This window comes from Elephas maximus, chromosome 3 (assembly GCF_024166365.1).
Source record: "Elephas maximus indicus isolate mEleMax1 chromosome 3, mEleMax1 primary haplotype, whole genome shotgun sequence".
Classification (NCBI taxonomy): Eukaryota; Metazoa; Chordata; class Mammalia; order Proboscidea; family Elephantidae; genus Elephas; species Elephas maximus.
This window is the reverse complement of record NC_064821.1, coordinates 185,239,944-185,261,898: the sequence shown is the minus strand read 5'-3', so window position 1 is coordinate 185,261,898 and position 21,955 is coordinate 185,239,944. Positions and strand designations below refer to the sequence as shown.

General features: G+C 40.8%; 1 protein-coding gene across 8 annotated transcripts in view; it reads right to left on the bottom strand.

Annotated features, from left to right (window-relative positions):
* PIP5K1A (phosphatidylinositol-4-phosphate 5-kinase type 1 alpha) overlaps nucleotides 1–21,955 on the bottom strand; it is a 54,168-nt gene that overhangs the window by 15,041 nt on the left and 17,172 nt on the right. For 5 of the 8 annotated variants that reach the window (XM_049880444.1, XM_049880440.1, XM_049880438.1 and 2 more), the window contains exons 2-7: nucleotides 15,323–15,354; nucleotides 12,699–12,779; nucleotides 10,275–10,405; nucleotides 9,725–9,842; nucleotides 9,410–9,562; nucleotides 8,486–8,785 (exon numbers count right to left, since the gene is read on the bottom strand). In XM_049880444.1, coding sequence (XP_049736401.1) covers nucleotides 8,486–8,785; nucleotides 9,410–9,562; nucleotides 9,725–9,842; nucleotides 10,275–10,405; nucleotides 12,699–12,779; nucleotides 15,323–15,334 — 795 coding nt within the window. In that variant the 5' untranslated portion in view covers nucleotides 15,335–15,354. Of the gene's footprint in view, nucleotides 1–8,485; nucleotides 8,786–9,409; nucleotides 9,563–9,724; nucleotides 9,843–10,274; nucleotides 10,406–12,698; nucleotides 12,780–15,322; nucleotides 15,355–15,480; nucleotides 20,853–21,955 lie in introns of those variants that run through there. The other 3 variants (XM_049880446.1, XM_049880445.1, XM_049880443.1) reach the window with 2 other exon arrangements.

Here is a 21,955-nt window from a genome sequence, read left to right as displayed (position 1 = left end):
CAAGACATATTATAATCAAACTTGCCAAACCAAAGACAAAGACAAAATTCTAAGAGCAGCCAGGGATAAACGAAAAGTCACCTACAAAGGAGAGTCAATAAGACTAAGCTCTGACTGTTCATGTAGGCAAGAAAACAATGGGATGACATATATAAAGCCTTGAAGGAAAAAAACTGCCAGCCAAGAATTATAAATCTGGCAAAACTGTCTCTCAAATACGATGGTGAAATTAGGACATTTCCAGATAAACAGAAGTTTAGAGAATTTGTAAAAACCAAACCAAAATTACAAGAAATGCTAAAGGAAGTCTTTCAGTTAGAAAATCAATAACATCAGATTACAACCCAAGACTAGAACACAGGACATAGTAACCAGATATCAACCCAGATAGGGAAGTCACAAAAATAACTCAAAGCTAAAACACTGCAAATAGAGAAACAGAGAAGTCAATATGTAAAAGGTAACACTGAAACATAAAAAAGGCAACCGATGACTGCCCTGACAGGGAGCACAACAGAGAACCCCTGAGGGAGCAGGAGATCAGTGGGATGCAGACCCCAAATTCTCATAAAAAGACCAGACTTAATGGTCTGACTGAGACTAGAAGAATCCTGGTGGTCACAGTCCCCAAACCTTCTGTTGGCCCAGGACAGGAACCATTTCCGAAGACAACTCATCAGACATGCAAGGGACTGGACAATGGGTTGGAGAGAGATGCTAATGAAGAGTGAGCTACTTGTATCAGGTGGACAGTTGAGACTGTGTTGGCATCTCCTGTCTGGAGCAGAGATAGGAGGGTAGAGAGGGTTAGAAACTGGCAAAATCGTCACGAGAGGAGAGACTGGAAGGAGGGAGCGGGCTGACTCATTAGGGAGAGAGTAAGTAGGAGCATGGAGTAAGGTGTATATAAGTTTATATGTGACAGACTGACTTGATTTGTAAACTTTCACTTAAACCACAATAAAAATTATTAAAAAGAAACAAAAAAGGGACTAAAAAATGTTGTCAGAGATCTTTCATATGGAGAGGAAGTCAAGGTGATATAAAGAAATAAAGAATTGGTTTAAACTTAGAAAATAGAGGTAAATATTAAAAAAAAAAAAAATTTAAGGTAACCACAAATGAACAGTCCTACACAGCAAAAATAAAAAAGAAGAAAAACATAAAGACTCGCAGCAAATACAAAATCAACAACAATGAAAAAGATGAAAAGGAAAAATGACTCGGCACAGAAAATTAAGTGGAACAAAGAAAATGTCAAAAACACACACAAAAAAACACATCGAAGTGACAGAACTAAACTCATACCTTTCAATAATTACGCTGAATGTAAATAGACTAAATGCACCAATAAAGAGACAGAGAGTGGCAGAATGGATTAAAAAACAATTTGCCTATATGCTGCCTACAAGAGACACACCTTAGACTTAAAGATACAAATAAACTAAAACTCAAAGGATGGAAAAAAAAATATATCAAGCAAACAACAATCAAAAAAGAGCAGGGGTTGCAATATTAATCACTGACAAAACAGACTTTAAAGCAAAATCCACCACAAGGGATAAGGAAGGGACACTATGTAATGATTAAAGGGTTGATACACCAGGAGGATATAACCATAATAAATATTTACACATCAACAACAGGGCTCCAAAATACATAAAACAAACTCTAACAGCACTGAAAAGAGAAATAGCTCCACAATAATAGTAGGAGACTTGAACACACCACTTTCGGTGAGGTTCCAGAAAGAACCTCAATAAAGACAGAAGATCTAAATGTCACAATCAACCGACCTGATCTCACAGACATACACAGAACACTCCACCCAAGAGCGGCCAAGGATACTTTCTTTTCCAGTGCACATGGAACATTCTCCAGAACAGACCATATGTTCGGCCACATAGCTAGCCTTAACAGAATCCAAAAAATCAAAATATAACAAAACATCTTTTCTGACAATAAAGCCATAAAAGTAGAAAGCAATAACAGAAGAAGTAAAGAAAAAAATCAAATGCATGGAAACTGAACAATACCTTGCTCAAAAACTACTGGCTTATAGAAGAAATTAAGTACGGACTAAAGGAAGTCACAGAATCAAATGAGAATGAAACACATCCTACCAGAACCTTCGGGACACAGCAAAAACAGCGCTCAGAGGTCAATTTAGAACAGTAAATGCACACATACAAAAAGAAGAAAGGGCAAAATCAACACATTAACCCTACAACTTGACAAGTAGAAAGAGAGCAGCAAAAGAAGCTCTCGGGACCAGGAGAAAGGAAATGACAAAAATTAGAGCAGAATGAAATAAGAGACTAGAAAAACAATCGACAGAGCTAACAAGAACAAAACCTCGTTCTTTGAAAAGATCAACAAAATCAATAAATCACAGGCCAAACTGACAAAAGAAAAGCAGATGAGGAAGCAAACAACCCAAATAATAAATGAGATGGGCAATATCACAACAGACCCAACTGAAATTAAAATAATCATAATAGAGTACAATGAAAAACTGTACTCCAACAAATTTGAAAACCTGGAGGAAATGGACAAATTTCTAGAAACACACTACCTACCTAAATGAATACAAACAGAGGTAGAACAACTAAATAAACCTATAACAAAAGATTGGAAAGGTAATTAAAAACCCCCCCACAAAAAAAAAAGCCCCAGCCCTGACAGCTTCACTGGAAAATTCTACCAAACGTTCAGAGAAGAGTTAAGATCACCACTAGTAAAGGTATTTCAGAGCACAGAAAAGGATGGAATACTCCCAAGCTCATTCTATGAAGCCAGCATAACCCCGATACCAAAACCAGGTAAAGACACCACAGAAAAAGAAAATTACAGACCAATATCCCTCATGAACTTAGACGCAAAAATCCTCAACAAAATTCTAGCCAATAAATTCAACAACATATCAATTAAAAAAAGCAATTCCCCATGACTAGGTGGGATTCATACCACCTATGCAGGGATTGTTCAACATTAGAAAAACAATCAAATGTAATCCATCACAAAAGACAAGAACCACATAATCTTATCACTTGATGCAGAAAAGGCATTTGACAAAGTTCAACACCTATTCATATGCTAACTCTCAGCAAAATAGGAATAAAAGGTGTCATGGATTGAATTGTGTCCCCCCAAAAATGTGTGTATCAAGTTGGTTAGGTCATGACTCCCAGTATTGTGTGGTTGTCCTCCATTTTGTGATTGTAATTTTATGTTAAGAGGATTAGGGTGGGATTGTAACACCACCCTCACTCAGGTCACCTCACTGATCCCATGTAAAGGGAGTTTCCCTGGGGTGTGGCCTGAGCCACCTCTTAACTCTTAAAAGATAAAAGAGAAGCAAGCAGAGAGATGGGGACCTCATACCACCAAGAAAGAAGCATTGGGAGCAGAGAGCGTCCTTTAGACTTGGGGTTGCTGCGCACAGAATCTCCTAGTCCAGGGGAAGATTGAGGAGAAGGACCTTCCTCCAGAGCCAACAGGGAGAGAGAAAGCCTTCCCTGGAACTGACACCCTGAATTTGGACTGCTAGCCTGCTAGGCTGTGAGAGATAAACTTCTCTTTGTTAAAGCCATCCACCTGTGGTATTTCTGTTATAGCAGCACTAGATAACTAAAACAGAAGGGAAATTCCTCAACATAATAAAGGGCATATATACAAGGCCAACAGCCAATATCATCCTAAATGGAGTCTTAAAACATTCCCCTTGAGAACAGGAACCAGACAAGGATGCCCTTTATCACCACTCTTATTCAACATTGTGCTGGAGGTCCTGGCCAGAGCAATTAGGCAAGAAAAAAAATAAAGGTCATCCAAATTGGTAAGGAAGAAGTTACTCACTTGCAGATGATATGACCTTAAACACAGAAAACCCTAAAGAATCCACAAGAAAACTACTGGAAATTATAGAAGATTTCAGTAGAGTATCAGGATACAAGATAAACATATAAAAATCCATTGGATTCCTCTACACCAACAAAGAGAACTTCCATGAGAAAATCACCAAATCAATACCATTTACAATACCCCCCAAGATGATAAAATACTTAGGAATAAATCTAACCAGAGATGTAAAAGACCTATACAAAGAACTGCAAGAAACCAAAAGAGTCACAAATATAAAAACATACCTTGCTTATGGATTGGAAGACTCAACATTGTAAAAATGTCAGTTCTACGCAAAGTGATCTACCGATACAATGCAATCCTGATTCAAATTCCAATGACATTTTTTAATGAGGTGGAGAAACAAATCACCAACTTCATATGGAAAGGGAAGAGGTCCCGGATAAGTAAAGCATTATTGAAGAAGAACAAAGTGGGGGGCCTCACACTGCCTGATTTTAGAACCTATTATACCACCACGGTAGTCAAACAGCGTGGTACTGACTTAATGGTCTGACTGACACTAAAGGGACCCTGGAGGTCATGGCCCCTGGACCTTCTGTTAGCCCAAGACTGGAACCATTCACGAAGCCAATTCTTCAGACAAGGATTGGACTGGACTATAAGACAGAAAATGATACTAGTGAGGAGTGAGCTCCTTAGCTCAAGTAGACACACGAGACTATGTGGGCAGCTCCTGTCTGGAGCGAAGATGAGAACGCAGAGGGCGAGAGGAGCTGGTTGAATGGACACGGGGAATACAGGGTGGAGAGGAGGAGTGTGCTGTCTCATTAGGGCGAAAGCAGCTAGAGTATACAGCAAGGTGTGTTTAAGTTTTTATATTACAGACTGACTTGATTTGTAAACTTTCACTTAAAGCACAATAAAAAAATCAAAAAAAAAACCAGCCTCGTACTGGTACAACAGATTACACAGACCAATGGAACAGAACTGAGAATCCAGGCATAAATTCATCCACATATAAGCTCCTGATATTTGACAAAGGCCCAAAGTCCATTAAATGGGGAAAAGACAATCTCTTTCTTTAACCAATGGTGCTGGCATAACTGGACATCCAGCTGCAAAAAAATGAAACAAGACCCATACCTCACACCATGCACAACAACTAACTCAGAATAGATCAAAGACCTAAATATAAAATCTAAAACAATAAAGATCATGGAAGAAAAAATAGGGACAACACTAGAAGTCCTAATACAATGGCATAAACAGAATTCCAAACATAACTGACAATGCACAAACACCAGAAGAGAAACTAGGTAACTCGGAGCTCCTAAAAATTAAATACTCATGCTCGTCCAAAGACTTCACCAAAAGAGTAAAACAACCAACAGACTGGGAAAAAAATTTTGGCTACAACATCCCATCAGGGTCTAATCTCTAAAATCTATAACATACTGCAAAATTTCAACCAGAAAAAGACAAATAACCCAATTAAAAAATGAGCAAAAGATATAAACAGGCACTTCGCCAAAGAAGACATTCAGGCGGCTAACAAATACATGAGGACACACTCACAATCATTAGTCACTAGATAAGTGCAAATCAAAACTATAATGAGATACTATCTCACCCCAATGAGGCTAGCATTAATCCAAAAAACACAAATACAAAAAAATACACTGCTAGTGGGTATGTAAAATGGTACAACCACTTTGGAAATCGATTTGGCACTTCCTTGAAAAGCTAGAAATAGAACTACCACACAATCCAGCAATCCCACTCCTTGAAATACATCCTAGAGAAATGAGCCTTCACACAAATACATATATGCACACCCATGTTCATTGCAGCACTGTTCTAAATAGCAAAAAGATGGAAACAACCTAGATGCCCATCAATGGACGAATGGAGAAACGAATTATGGTATATTCAGACAATGGAATATTATGCAACGATAAAGAACAATGATGAATCTATGAAACATAACATGGATGAATAAGGAAGGCATTATACTCAGTGAAATTAGTCACATAAGGAAAAGTATTATATGAGGCCACTATTATAAGAAATCAAGAAGGGGTTTAAACACAGAGTAAAACATTCTTTGATGGTTACGAGGGTGGGAGGGAGAAAGACGGAACTCACCAAACAGTGGACAAGAATTATCTTAGGTGAAGGGAAGGACAACAGACAATACAAGGGAAGTCAGCACAACTGGACTAAACCAAAAGCTAAGAAGTTTCCCGAATACAACATAACACTCTAAGGGACAGGGTTGCTGGGGCAGGGGTCTGGGTACGATGGTTTCAGGGGACATGTAGGCCAATTGGCATAACAAAGTTTATTAAGAAAATATTCTGCATCCCACTTTGGTGAGTGGCATCTGGGCCTTAAAAGCTAACAAGCGGCCATCTAAGATGCATCAATTGGTCCCAACCCACCTGACATAAAGGAGAATGAAGAACACCAAAGACAAGGAATATATTAGCCCAAGAGACAAAACGGGTCACATAAACCAGAGACTCCATCAGCCTGAGACCAAAAAAACTAGATGGTGCCCGGTTACCACCAATGACTAGCCACCCTGACAGGGAACACAACAGGGAGTCCCTAACAGAGCAGGAGACAAGTAGGGTACGGAACTCAAATTCACATAAAAAGACCACACTTAACAGTCTGACTGAGACTGGGGCAACCCCAGAAGATATGGCCCCTGGACTCTATGTAAACCCAGAATTGAAACCATTCCCAAAGCCATCTCTTCAGACAAAGAACAGACTGGACTATAAGACATTAAATGATATTCACCAAGAGTGTGCTTCTTAATTCAAGTAGATACACCAGACTGAACGGGAAGCTCCTGTCTGGAGGCAAGATAAGAAGCCAGAAAGGGGTAAGAGCCAGTTGAATGGGCACTGGAAATCTGGGGTGGAAAAGAGGAATGTGCGGTCACATTATAGGGTTAGCAACTAGGGTCACATAACAACGTGTGTATAGATTTTTGTATGAAAAACTAACTTCAGCTGTGAACGTTCACCAAATGCACAATTAAAAAAAAAAGAGAAGTCCAAGTAAATACACGAAGGAATGAATATTTCCAAGGCCTGGAGTCATTAAACAACATGTTACCTTCAGGGAGGTAGGATTTGGTATTGGTGGAACATAAGATACAAGGGGTAGGTGGGGTAGATTAGAGAGGTTGGCAGGGGTAAGACCATCACAGAACTCATATGTCATGATAAGGAGTCTGAACTGTATCCTGATGTTCCCAACCCTCTTCCCACGCCAAAACAGAGTGGGAAAGGGAGACGCTCCCGTCAGCTCCAGTAGCTTACTTTGGTGGTGCAGCTCAACCAAGGGTGTTTTGGTAAGGGGGTGGAGTAAGAGATGAAGAGAGCACAGTATTGATTCCTGTGTGTAGTTTGAAAAAACCCTCTGCCCCATTGGTTGAGTAAGTCTCTAGAACTTGCAACCAAAAGACTCGAAGTAAAATAGGCATTATCCTGGAGGCAGATGTAGGCGAACAAAGAAGGGCGAGGATGGACAACATTAAAGAATGAGTAGAGGACACGATAATTCTGTAAAAGCAGCTTGAGAAAGAATAACCAGAGATGTAGAAAAATCAGTTGGGAAAGGTGTCATGAAAGCCAAAAGAAGGTGTGTTAAGGAAACGAAAACAGTCAACTGTCAAACATTACAGAAAGTTCAAGACTTTGACATCTAGGTGATCATTGGGTATAGCAGTTTTTATTGAAGTGGCAAGAGCAAAAGCCATGAGACAGCGGACTGCAGCACAAATACGAGATGAGAAAGGAAAAAGAGAAATGAAGCCATCAATAGATAAAGACATTGAAAAAAGGTCCTCTTCTAACCCTACGATAAAAGAGATATGTTTGTTTCATTACGCAAAGAGAAGAGCCAGTAGAGGCTGAAGCTAGAAGAGGGAAAGGATGCAAGTGATAAAGCAACAGAAGGAAATGGATCTGGAGCACCACAGGGGAAGACTCTGAATACCCCACCATATTGGGAAGAAAGGAGGTTAAGGATGGCTTTAAGTATAGATATATTAATAACTGGTAATGGGAGCAGGACAAAGAGATAGGACAATACAGAAAGCTGAGGTAGTTTTCTGAGAAAAAAGGAGGGGCATGGGAGTTGGACAATGGTTTGAAGAGACTGCCAAATACCTGAAACCACTACTGAGAGGAATAGAAAATGGATTGATGATCAATACAGAGGACCCAGGTAGAGCTGGATATCATAAATCTAGAGATGCTAGTACATAGTTTTTCAGCATTCAGCTTCCAAAATATAAGTTTGGAAAAGGCAGGCAGGACTAAGAGCTGAGAAATGATGGTGCTAATATGAAATTAAGTTAAGTGAGGCCCAGGCTAGGTGGGGAAGAAAATAAAGCCAAAAGTGGATGATAAACAATGAGAAAGTAAAATGGTGAAAGGCATGGCAATGAGCTAATGTAAAAGTTATTTTAAATGAAGTCTGGGACATACGGGCTAAAGAACAGAGTCTCATTCCCATAGACTTAATGCTTAAGAACAACCAAGCTGTTTTAGTGATTGAGATTTTGCGTGCCTGAGAAAGGGAAATATGACAAACTCACCAAACAATCACGCTGTAGGGTCTTACATAGAGCATTGTACATGTCAGCATCCAAAAAAAGACCATCAGGAATATCTTGTAAGAAGTCCAGGTCTTTAAAGGTGGGGAGAGGCTTCTCTCGCTCTTTTTGCGAAGCCCGCCGTTTGTACGTTGAGCCCTTAAGGTCATATTTGACATGCATCTTGACCGACCGTGGTAAGAGATTGTTCATCACCACAATTCGAATGTTCTTACCACCGGCCTGCACACAGTACAGTCCATAGAATTTAGGCAGCAAAGTCCGAGGGTTCTGGTTGAGGTTCTGAGTGCACAAAAACAAAAAGAAGAGTAAGTTAGCTGATTTCAGTGAAACTCAAGAGCAAAAGTTGCCATCTACCCTCTCTGTCTCCTACACGGGATTGAGGCACAATCTGACTGCGTGAAATAAGCCCACATCATGATTGTTTAAAATTTCCCAATGTATCCATCGCAAATGATGTAATCACCACCAAGCTGAGCCACAGTCCCTCCAACATAGTAATCAGCCAGGATACCAAATATATGATGGCTCTCTTTCTCCAACAGGATTGAAAAAGTCTTACCCTTTACCCAGCTATACTATATCCTCCTCTAGAACCTCCAAGAGAAATCAGAGATGGAATACAGTACTATCCAGGGAAATAACCCACCACCTAAGAGCTGACTAAGAACAGTCACTGGATCTTCCCTTTGGGATGGACAGTCTAATTAAGCCAAACAACACTTAAAACAGGGCAGATAAACAAAACCCGTTTTAGCCACTAGGAGGCAAGAGAGATGGGGCAAAAAAGCACAAAAACAAACTACGTTCTTGAGACAGAAGTACTGACGTTGTTTTGTCCCGCTGCCCAGCCCTGTCCATGAGTGGGCAGCTCAGGCAGCCAGGCCAGGCTCCTCTCCCCCTCACCATGTAGTATCCTGGAAGCAGCTTCTGCAGAAACTCCGCTTCTTTATGCTGGACCGTCTTAATGATGAATTCATCATCACTGGACACGTAGAAAAGGGAGCCACTAGCCCCAGAGCTGCAGAGTTCAATCAGTGGCTCACTGCAAAGAGAGTACTGGGGCCCAGAGAGAAGACAATAAGAGGTTCAGAGATACCAGAGATGAAATTCTGTTCTAAAGAAAACCTAGAGCAAGACTAGGGGTACTGCGAGGGTGTTCCCCTTTGGGAGTATCCCTCTGATATTGGTTTCACAGGGTCCTAAAATTCAGATGCTTACCAAGTAGTCATCAGGCCGGATGCCAAATAACTCCCGAAAGTAGCGGAAGGCAACGGGTGCATACGTCTTGAAACGAAAGTCATTGTAGTGATGAGCAGGGGTCAGGTTGCTCCCTTCGCTGTGGGATTAAATAAAAGACGCCATAATTTACCAGTCTCTCATCCAGGGAGCCCACCCTGGGAAGACATTCACAGTCACCCAGCGGCAGGCCAATACACCCCTCCTTTGAGAACCAGTGGGATTAGGTCAGTCAGTTATTTAAACGAGACAAAGGCACAACATGGGAATTAAGTCGTGGGCACAAAAGGTTCACATTACCTCCTACCCGATGCATTAATTTGTTAGGGCTAACTCTATAGGCCGGAGGCTCATGGAAGGATCAGCATTTGTTCCCCAAACTCTTCAGCCCCACGTCACTCTGATTTGCTCAACTGAATTAAAATCAGGTTAAAGGACTAGGCAGATAATTAGTCAGGCCTGAACCCTTAAAAATTATGACATGAAAAAGCAACATTTTCCAGGACATTCCCCTGAACATTAACCTCGGTACCTGGGGAAGAAGATACTCTCCACCACATAGAAATCTTGCATGAGGACATCTCGCTCTGGTTTGGTACTCAGGCTTCCCACAGTGTGAGTAATGCCTAACTGGATGGCACCTTTCAAGGCTGATGAAGTTGTCTGAGAAGCAGAAAAGAAAGTTTCTAGTATTAAGCCTGACCATAGCAACAAAAACCTAGGAGGGAGGCGCCAGAGGGAACACTTGAAAGCACATGCCCTTCCAGTAGTTCAGACTAAACTGGGGCAATCCAGTTTCTCCCATGTAATGCTTTGCATTGCAGTTAAATAATCAGAAGGGCAGTGAAGATACAGAATCGCAAAGATTGGACAATGTGAGCCAGTCTCAGCTGGGCAAGGTGTTCACGCCTATCAGCCTGTCTAAACAAAAGTTCTACATCTATACTTGGAAGATACATTATATGGGGGGAACAATGCTAGCTCTTACCCAGAAGGGTACTGCCCCCAGGTATCTGAGGCCCTCTAAACATTTTATTCATCTGACATAGAATGTAACTAAAATTAACTAATATTCTGATTGACTACCTGGCTACAGAAGATTCAGTTTTCTAAGGCAGGGCCTGACTAGTGTCCTGAGGAGAATGGAGTGGCAAGAAGAACTCCTGAATGAGGAAGAAAACATGAAAGACTCAAATTATTTCTGACAAAGTAATACTGAGATTTACAATTACCACTACAGTAATTCCAAATCAAAACACAAATGTAAGGGTCCCACTCTTACAATCCATGATATTGATTCTATGGAAAAATACCACATCAAATAAAATTAAAAACTCACTTCCTCTGTCTTACTACTCATATTTCCTAGTGGCAGCTAGTAGCAGCTAGTGGCTACCATATTGGACAGCACAGATAAAGCACATTTCAATCCCTGTAGGAAGTTCTATTAGACAGTTTTACTCTGAGTGATTTCCCTCATACAACCAGACATTACTTGTATTTCTGTTCAGTCCTTGTTATGGATTGAATTGCGTCCCCAAAAGACGTGCGTCAAGTTGGCTAGACCATGTTCCCAGTGTTGTGTGGTTGTCCACCATTTTGTGATCTGATATGATTATACTACATGATGTAAATCCTAACTTCGGGATTACAGGCAAGTTATGTTAATGAGGAAGCACTCAAACTACATGATTAGGTTGTACATTGAGTCAATCTCTTTCGAGATGTAAAAGAGAAGAGCGAGCAGAGAGGAGGAGGACCTCATCACTACTAAGCAAGAAGAACCAGGAGCAGAGCGTGTCCCTTGGACCTAGGGTCCCTGCACTGAGAAGCTCCTAGACCAGGAAATAATTGATGACAAAGGCCTTCCCCCAGAGCCAACAGAGAGACAAAGCCTTCCCCTGGAGCTCGCACCCTCAATTTGGACTTCTCGCCTTCTAAACTTTTAGAGAATACATTTGTTTGTTAAAGCCATCCACTTGTGGTACTTCCGTTACAGCAATGCTAGAAACCTAAGACAGTCCTCACTGGACATTAAAATTATAACCAATTATTTATGTGTTTGCCTCCCCAATTAGACCAAAAACTCATCTTTTTATCTCAACGTTCACCAAATAAAAAGAGCTCAATGAATGTCTGCTAAATTGCCATGGGTCTCAAAGCCTGTTCCAGGGAAAGGTCCCTAACTGAGAATATGAGTCAATCCACCTCTGTTACTTGGACAATGCAATAAAGGCAGAGAATACACACAAACTAACGTGGGCCAGAAACAGGACTCTTGTTAAGAAACCTTTAGGCCCTGTATCAGACAAGGTACAGATGCTAAGTGGGAAGCTGAATACTACTATCCCTAGGGAAGCCTAACCATCTCCAAATTTGTCCAGAACTGAAGAGCTGGGATCACCCCAGGATGCCTCTCTCCTGCTCTACCTTCATCAGTTCAATTTTATCTTTTTGGCTATTACTATTACCTTTCCACTCTGTTTGATTTCTATAGCTCCAAAAGCAGGTATTCTAGGCACGATCCACCAGCTAAAGCTACAATCTTCTTTTAAAAAAAAAAAAACCAGTCAACCTGCTGCATATCCATTTCATGTATGTCCAGCACCAGAGGAAAGACAGAAAGTCAAGTGACAGGTTCCTTGTGGCAAGGTAAGAATGGCTTTGAGGACCTAGTTATACCTTTATACCTAACAGAGAAACCTAGTTTCTTCAGCTTGACGAAACAGCCTCCAACACTAGATTTGTCCGTTAAGAACATTCTAATTTCAATACACACACACACAAACGGGAGACAACTCACCCCTTGAGAAGTAAATTCTAAATTCTAGTTGTATGAAGGCTACAAGGCTTAGGCTATCAAGAAATGGGTCAGAATGTGGGAAATAATATCAGGAAACAGAGCTGTCCCTTCAGAGTTCCTGGAGTAAGATGAAAGGGTTCCACCCAGACACACCTTTTTATAAGTTGTCTCTCCTGAAGAATCAACACCTCGGTGGCCTATTTTCTTGATGAGCATGCCAGATGCATAAGGCACCTAGAAAAAGAAGAGTCAAGATTAGTATACAGTTCCCATGTAATACGCCAAACAGCTATCCTGATGGTACATTAAATCAAAAGACTCAACACACCCTTTCAAGGTTAAGGACATTTCATAAAATCTTTAGAAGACCTACCCCATGCATGCACACAGCTATAGTGCTGCTTCCCAATACATTAACTTGCTAAAATAACAGAGAAAGCTCTAAGGGACACATATTTTACTCTTGGTTCTCAGAAAAATGCTGTAGAAAATAAAAATGACCATCATTGAAGAAAAGTAGAAACAGAGGAAGTAGGGAATAGCAGCCCCAGAAAAAATGATAAATCTCAGCTCACAAAAGCAAGATAAGTTAAAAGTAAAGTTCCACAGACCCCTTCTTTTTTTCACCAGCTTCTTTTAAGAAATAACTATCCCTCTTACTCCTCTAACCCTCAACGCAATCTGAACATTATCTGCTCAAACTGAATTTACTAGCAGAAATGATGTAGCCACTATCAAATGTAACTTTACAGCCCAAGAATTATAATGGTGAGGCAATAAGATGGCTCCTCTGAGATGGGAGCTATAGTGCTTCAACAAGATTCCAAGAAGATGACATGACTTTGCTTTCCACCCACATAAGTGCCCCTGAAATAAGGGAGAAGACTAGCAGAACAGAACCTAGAAGGCTATTACCAAAAGCCAAGATGCCAGGGCAACGGACATGAAGGCACTCTTCATGATGTCAATACTCATTAAGTTGATAAGCCAGAAGGCAAAAAGACTAGTGGAAATAGGATGTCACGATCTTGTGGCCTGATATTCAAGTTCTACTTTTCTTGGCAAGGCCCTTAGTACCAGAAAACCCTCAGTATATAACCTGACAGATCTAGGAAGATGTTTAGGGAAAAAACTTGAATCCCTAGCCAAAAGGACCCTTTCACAAAACCCAGAAGTGAAGAAAAAATGAGAAGAAAAGTTAAGAAATACTCCATAGGAAGAAAGTTAAGATATTCTACACAGAAAAGAGAAACTTAGGAAATTACAGCTTCTGTGTAATTCCTGAAGGTTTAAGACTAGGAGGCAGTAACAGAAAAACAGTTAAGAAAGTTGACTTTGGTGTCAAACTGCCTGAGTTTGAGTCTAGTCTCACCATTTATTAATTATATGACTTTGAGCAAGTTAGAGAATCTCTAAGCCTCATTTTCTTTATCTGTAAAACAGTGAAAACAACCGTACTTACTCATAGAGGTTGTTTTCAGGATTAAATAAGAATATCTATAAAGGGAAAAGAGCCTTGGTGGCACAACAGTTAAGTGCTTGTCTACTAACCAAAAGGTCAGTGGTTTAAACCCACCAGCTGCTCCTTGGGAATAAGATGTGGCGGTCTTCTTCCATAAAGACTAGAGCCTTTGAAACCCTACGGGGCAATTCCACTCTGTCCTACAAGGCCGTTATGAGTTGGAATTGACTCAACAGTACACACAACAACAACACAAAGAAAACTTATCGCAGTTTTTTTGGTACATTAAAAAATGCCCAATAAAGGAAAAGAATATCAAAGACACAAGGGAAGTACGAGCCCAGGAAAAAGAAAGGGCCACATAAACCAGAGACTCCATCAGCCTGAGACCAGAAGAACTAGATGGTGCTCAGCTACCACCAATGACTGCTGCCCTGACAGAGAACACAACAGAGAATCCCTGATGGAGCAGGAGAAAAGTAGGATGCAGACTTCAAATTCTAGTAAAAAGACCAGACTTAATGGTCTGATTGAGACTGGCAGGACCCCAGAGGTCATGACCTCCAGACTCTCCATTAGCCCAAAACTAAAACCATTCCTGAAGCCAACTTTTCACACAAAGATTAGACTGGACTATAAGACATAAAATGATATTGGTGAGGAGTGTGCTTCTTAGCTCAAGTAGACACATGAGGCTATGTGGGCAGCTCCCATCTAGAGGTGAGATGAGTCGGCAGATGAAGACAGGAGCTGGTTGAATGGACATGGGAAATACAGGGTCGAGAGGGGTATGCTGTCACATTGTAGGGAGAGCAACTAGGGTGATATAATACTGTGTGTTTAAGTTTTTATATGAGAAACTGACTTGAATTGTAAACTTTCACTTAAAACACAATAAAAAAAAGTGCCCTCAATAAATGTGAGATATTAATAATACTCATAATGAATTGTGTATTTCAGGTCTATAGGTGGAGCAAACAATTTGCAATTGGTTGCTAACCTAAAGGCAGGCAGTTTGAACCTATCCAGCAGCACCCCAGAAGAAAGGCCTGGCGATCTGCTTCCGTAAAGATTACTCCCAAGAAAGCCCTATGGTGCAGTTCTCCTCTGTAACACATGGGGCTGCCACGAGTTGGAATCGGCCTGACAGTAATTGTTTTACGTATTTTTTTGGCTTTGTATAATTTCTAGCCTAGATATAAGAGCCCTGTCTAGCTTCCAAAACCTAAGCAGGGGGAAAATAAAGATATCCTAAACAGGTATCCTTCTATCCCAGAATTAGTTTTAGTAGCCATGGTACCAATATGAAACTCACCTCAGATGCCATGGATCTCTTGATTCCAGAGGCTGTTAAAACAAACAAACAAACAAACAAACAAAATACAATTACAAGCGTGCACTCACACAGTCTCTGTCAGGCACACTGAAAGAATCAGAGTCTGAATCCAACTAAACACGACAATGAGCTCCTACCTCTTGCTCAGTGATCCCAGATTCGTAGGGATTTTAAATACCCCTTCCTCTTCCGCCGTCACCTTCACAGAGTCCTTATGCCATTCTGGTTTAGCCCCTTTTCTACCTCAAGTGTTAATATTTTCGCTGGGAAATATAACTCTGTTCTTGATCTATTTAACCAGTACAGTCACAGGGCCTCATTTGACAGCATGGCTGAAAAAGAAAGGGTTTAAGACATACCCAAGACTTGATGGAAAGTTTGGGGCTTGATTACAGCTAAAAGGGTAAGAACTCTGGGGCCTACCTACGGTGCTATACTCCATGTTTTTTTACTTTGGATGAAAGAGATGACAAGGAGGCAATAAGTCTATAGAGATGAAGGGCTAAAGATGAGAAGATGCAATGTCAAAATAATGAAAACACATTCAGTACAGCAGAAACTGACCCCTCATTCTAATTTCTGCTGTCAACAGAAATTTATTGGTTTAAAATTTACTTACTAAATATTTATTCAACGCAGACATGATACGTCTGTGGTTAAACCTCACAAGTATTACTTATGACCTTTATCTACTTAAATTAAATTCAGGAGAGTTCAAGAGCAAGGATGTTTAGAAAGTACCTAAGAACATGCCTATAGAAAATCTGCTCTGAAAGGTTAAATCTAAAGCATTTGCCATTCCTATAACCTTCATCCATGTGATGCTAACAGAAGCAGGCTTTCCTTTCCCTCACATTAGAGAAAGCTGGCCATTACCTAGAAAGACTACTGAATATCACTCCAACCAAGATCTAAAGGATTCAGATGGAATAAAGACTAGCCATATGAAAGAAAACTAAAAAGAGGAGTCCAACTGGGACGTATCTTCAATTATATAAGCTAATGTCTGAATATAAAGACCTCTGTTCCAGTTCATATATGAGGATTAATGGTGAGGCAAGAACCGAGACACATGGGGTTGAGAGCAATCAGATAAAGCTCTAATTATGACTGTTTTAAGACAAATGATCAAGTGCCCCTGAATTTCAGAATATGACTGGGCTCAGAGGGAGAGAGGCTGATAGACCTTAGTAGTAGAAAAGCCACAGGCTAAGTACTTACGGCAGCCCTGGTGGCTCAGTAGTTAAGGGCTTGGCTGCTAACCAAAAGGTTGGCACTTCAAATCCACTAGCCACTCCTTGGAAACTCTATGGGACAGTTCTACTCTGTCCAAGAGGGTCACTATGAGTCGGAATTGACTTGATGGCACATAACAGTAAAGACAAGTACTTATGGCACCAATAAGTACAGCAGCAAAATTTCTTTCCTCATAGTGAGGCAAGGTATCAAAACAAGGGGAACAGATGGTTTTCATTCCTCTCTTCCCCCCCAAAAAAGGGGCAAGAGAAATGTCGTCCAGCTGTTAGAAAGATGTGCACATAACAACCCAGAAAATTGGAAAAACAGTCAGTTCTCACTACTACTTCTCTGCAGCAGAACCCACTAATCTATACGTTTTCTAGGATGACTCATCTTCACTTGGGCAACTTCAGCTGGGTGAAAAACTAGGTAAGTTCAGGACTGGAATCATAAGCTAAGGTTTCCAAGGAACAACAAACCAGGACAACTCAGATTTACATTCAAAACTGCTAATTACTGCAGAATTTAAGGTGTCAACCAACAAAAAATAGTTGAACCTCTTACATTTTACAAGCCTTTCAGCTGAAAGTCAAAATGCTGAGCTATGTAAAAATCAGAAGGCTTGAGTTCAAATCCCTACAGTGCATCAAGCAAATTATTCTCTTTATTTAACTAAAAAGAAAAGGAATCTCTATTAGAAGATTCCTGTAAAGCGCAAAGCACTTTATGGACTGCAAGGTTTTATACAAATATGTGCAGTGCAATGGATTTCTTTCATATATAGTCTCTGGCCTTGGGTTTATAATTCTGCCAAAATGGCTGCCCAGGCCACAATCTTCCAACAGATGGGTCAGTATACTATGCAAATAGGATGCATAAAACCAACCAATAGGATTAAGTGACCTTTCAGGGAACTGGTCGATTGCTCTGCAAATTCCCTAACTGTGGTCTACCAAGGGGACTGCTCAATTCGTGGTCTGGCTGGGAGGGCCATGCCTTGAAATTGAATATAGGGGTTAATTCCACAGAGGTTGAGGAGGACCTCGCTACCATTAAGAAGAATCTAGAGCACGACATGTCCTTTGGAACAAAGACCCGGGGTACTGTGATGAGAATATCCTAGACCCAGGAGAGAGAGAGCTGCAACACTTAAGACCAGCAGAGCGCAGCAGCAGATCAACAGCTGCAGCAGTGCAAGCAGCAGACACACGGGGCAGCAGACAGCTGCAGTGGGCTTGCCAACCCACCAGAGTGAAAAAGAGCTGAGTACGTTCAGGCAGGAGGCTTGCTGGTGGAGTGGTGTGCCTCTGGGCACTTGTCACCAGAGCTGAAGGGCTGTTAACACTTGTTCGAGCAGAGCAGACACCTAGAGAAGGGCCTACTGGCTGACACACCAAGAAAAGGGTCTGCTGCCTGGTATAAGCCAAGAAAAGGGCTGTCAGCTGGTATGGCTGAGAGGAGGACCATAAGCTGGTGTGGTCAAGAGAAGGGCTGTCAGCTGGCCAGCTGAGAAAAGGGTCTGCCTGTGGGCATGGCAGAGAAGGAGCTGAGAGCCATCCTGGTTGGAAGTTGTCCTGAGTGACAAACTGTATCCTTTCTCCTGAGTAATATCCTGTTATTTCCCTAATAAACCACATAATCGTTGAGTATGGTCTGTGAGTTCTGTGTGGCCGCTGCAATGAATTATTGAACCTAGCAGAGAAGTAGACGCTGCCATAGGGAGGATGGCTGGTGTCAGAAATGATGAAAAAGTTGGAGAGTGGTGGTATGTCTTACTTCCACCTCAGAGGAATCAGCTTTGGGCTGAGTCTGATTCTTACTCCTCCTTTTGAAGTTAGACAAGTTCAGATGCTATTAGATTACAACGTGATTTCTAAAGCATGCGTAGCAAGGCTCAATGTCCAGCTATCTACATCTACATGAAATTCCAGTTGGGATCCCAAGTTACCTGCCTCCTCCCAAACTCCTTAGCACCCCTCCCCCTCCAACACATGTGCACACACCTAACTACAGAATCAGTGATTCTCAGTGAGGAAATCAATGTGCTTTCAGTTAAAGACAAACACCGATTCCAGATCCCTTGGTCAGTACCTGGCCTATCCCTTCCTGTTTTACTCCAGAGGAAGGGGTTAGGAGGGGATCTGGCAGAGACAAGAGCCAGCATCCAGTCCTAGTCTGGCAGTAACACGTAAAAAATAACCTCTTCTGCATGCAAGGAGTCACTGGACAAAGTTGAGCAATGGAGAGAAAAGCAGATCAGTAATTTCAAAGCAGAGAATAAGTTTGGGGCTTTCTTCCTAAAAAGTTCTATTCTGCCAACTTTCCTAGTTTTATCACACAAGACATGTAGCTCTAGGGCTGCTACACTCTTGCAAAGTATCCAGAATGTGGGTGGGAAGACTTCGCATAATGGAATTTTGGTGTCAATTCCTTTGTTCACTGTACCTGCAGAACTGGGAATAATCCCAAAAGCACTATAGCTGAAGCAGGAAGAAAAGGAGATACTGGCATATAAATATTAACACTCAAACCAAGAGACAGAGGAAGTAGAAGTGACACCCAAGACTTACTCTCTTCCTTGCCTGAAGTTTTGGCCCTAGAATACAGATCGGAGATTCAACCTGCTACAGAAGAAAAGGGGGGCAGGTGAGGGGACCTAGTGAATTGTACTGATCTTGCTGTAATACCCCGCTTGGCCCAGAAACCCAATGAAGAGCAGACTGGCAGTATAAGGAACCAGGTATCATCTACTAAGACTTGACCACTTGGCCCAAGGCTCTGCCAATGAGAAATTGTCTACTGAAGAAGTTCATCAGACTAAAAATTAACCAGCACTGCACCTGTTTATCTCACTATGAAGCCTTCTCTTCTATAAGAACCTAAGTATTTTATAACTGTAGGAGAAAATGTCAGGAAAAAAAAAAAAAAAGATGATGATGAAAAGGAGGAAAAGAAGAGAAGAAATCCAACTCAGCAGGGCAACACTTGGCTTGGTAATGCCAGTTAGACAATGTTTAAGAATTAAATTCATCCTTATGGATAGGACCAGAATATTTTTCTGCAGGAAATTTGTTTTCTAGCATCTCTGTGAAAAATACTCTCTGATAAGTATACTGTCATCCCATAATTTTCTCTTTTCAGGTGGTATATATATATATGTTGTTGTGTGCTGTAGATTCCAGCTCATAGCGACCCTATATGACACAGTCGAACTTAGTGCTTCCTAGACTATAATCTTTGAGAGCAGATTATCAGGTCTTTTCTACCACGGAGCAGCTGATGGGTTTGAGCCCCCGCCAACCTTTTGGTTCACAGCTGAGTGCTTTATAATGCAGAGTTGTAATATTAAAATCCACTTTTCCTCAGGGGGAAATCTTTTTCCTGAAGATTTTGGGAACTACCGCTCTTCATCCAAGCCAAAACTCTGAAGGATCATTATTAAAATACCTACATCATCATCAGTCTGTACCAGGAAATGTGGCATATGCTACAAGACTAGAGAGCACATTACCCAAGGGTGAGTATCCTCACACCCAGCATATACGCTGATAGTTTGACTATAAATGCTATAGAGAGGATCTTAAACCAGCTTCTCCCCCACTGGCTCGATTTTAATATATCTCAGCACTAGGTCAATGTTAAATTATTTCTGCTTTTTTCTCTATTACTCTGGCATTTCTACATTCTCTTATTTATCCTTAATGTTGGCTATGAGACTAAAGTGAAACTCTGATACATTTTAAGGAAGGTATTTCTCTGGTCAAATAATTTTTATTTGTATAGCACTTTAAAAGCTTATAAACATCCAAACTAGAGTGTTCTTGTGGCAGGATCTTGCTGGTCCCAGTTACCCCTGGACCTGGTTCCTCTGCCTCCTCATTTAGTCAATGAACTAGTCAATATCCTTTCATTAAGTCCCTTTCTGCTTGATTATCCAGAGTCATAAGCCTGGACTAGAGATTTACCTCTAATAATCAGGTGATATGGCTGAAATATAGTGCAGATATGTGATTGGCCACCGCCAGGTAAGACAGTGGTTCTGAAAGACGACACTCATCTGAATCACCAGTAGAACTTTAAAAATAGCCACATCTAGTCTCTAACTACCAAAGAGGTTTTAGTCTGGGGTAGAGTCTGAGTAGGTGTATGTTTTGTTTTTTAAAACAGTTAATAGATATTTATTTTAGAAAAACAATTGTTTAAAGCAAACAACACAGATTGCTAATAAAAGTCCTAATATTGTGGTACTAAAAACATTTATTGAAAAATATAAAGTTACTTTTTAAATATTGAACCAAAACTATTCCGAGGTCACCTTTTAGTAAAATAACAGATTGGCACACAAAATTAAGGATATTACCTCTGAATAAAGTACTCTATTACAAAACCATCTATATGAGACCAAAAGGTCAACAATTACTCTAAAGCAAAGATGAGAAGATAGGGGGCAGGGAAACTGGTACACTGGAAACTGAACAACCATAATGCAATTAAAGAGAACGTTGACATATTGTGAAAAACGAAACTAACGTCACTGAGCAATCTGTATACAACTGTCATGTAGGAACCTAATTTGCTGTGTAAACTTTCACCTAAAACATAGTATTATTTGAAAAAATATCAACAGTGGAAAAAGTGAATTTAGCTCATAAGACCAGACTTAATGGTCTGACTGAGACTGGAAGGACCCCGGTGGTCAGGGCCCCCAGACCTTCTGTTGGCCCAGGACAGGAACCATTCCTGAAGCCAACTCTTCAGACATGGATTGGACTGGACAATGGGTTGGAGAGGGATGCTGGTGAGGGGTGAGCTTCTCGGATCAGGTGGACACTTGAGACTATGTTGGCATCTCCTGCCTGGAGGGGAGATGAGAGGGTGGAGGTGGTAGAACCTGGCGAAAAGGACACGAAAAGAGGGAGTGGATGGAGAGAGCGGGCTGTCTCATTAGGCGGGTCAGTAATTGGGAGTGTGTAGCAAGGCGTATATGGGTTTTTGTGTGAGAGACTGACTTGATTTGTAAATTTTCACTTAAAGCACAATAAAAATTATTAAAGAAAAAAAAAGGTGAATTTGACTTCATAAAAAGACATGTACAAAATATCTTAGCAGCTTTACTCATTAAGAAGCCAAATTAGAAACAACCCAATGTCTCTCAATAGGAAAATGGATAAACTGTGGCACATTCACACAGTGTAATACTACCAGTAATACTAATACTAAAAAAAAAAAAAACCTACTAATACACATACCAACATGCTGATTGAAAGAAGGCAGGCACAAAAAAGTGCATGCTATGTAATTCTACTTATATGAAGTTCAGTAACAGGCAAAACTAATAACTGACACTAGAAGTCAGAATAAAGGTTACCTTAA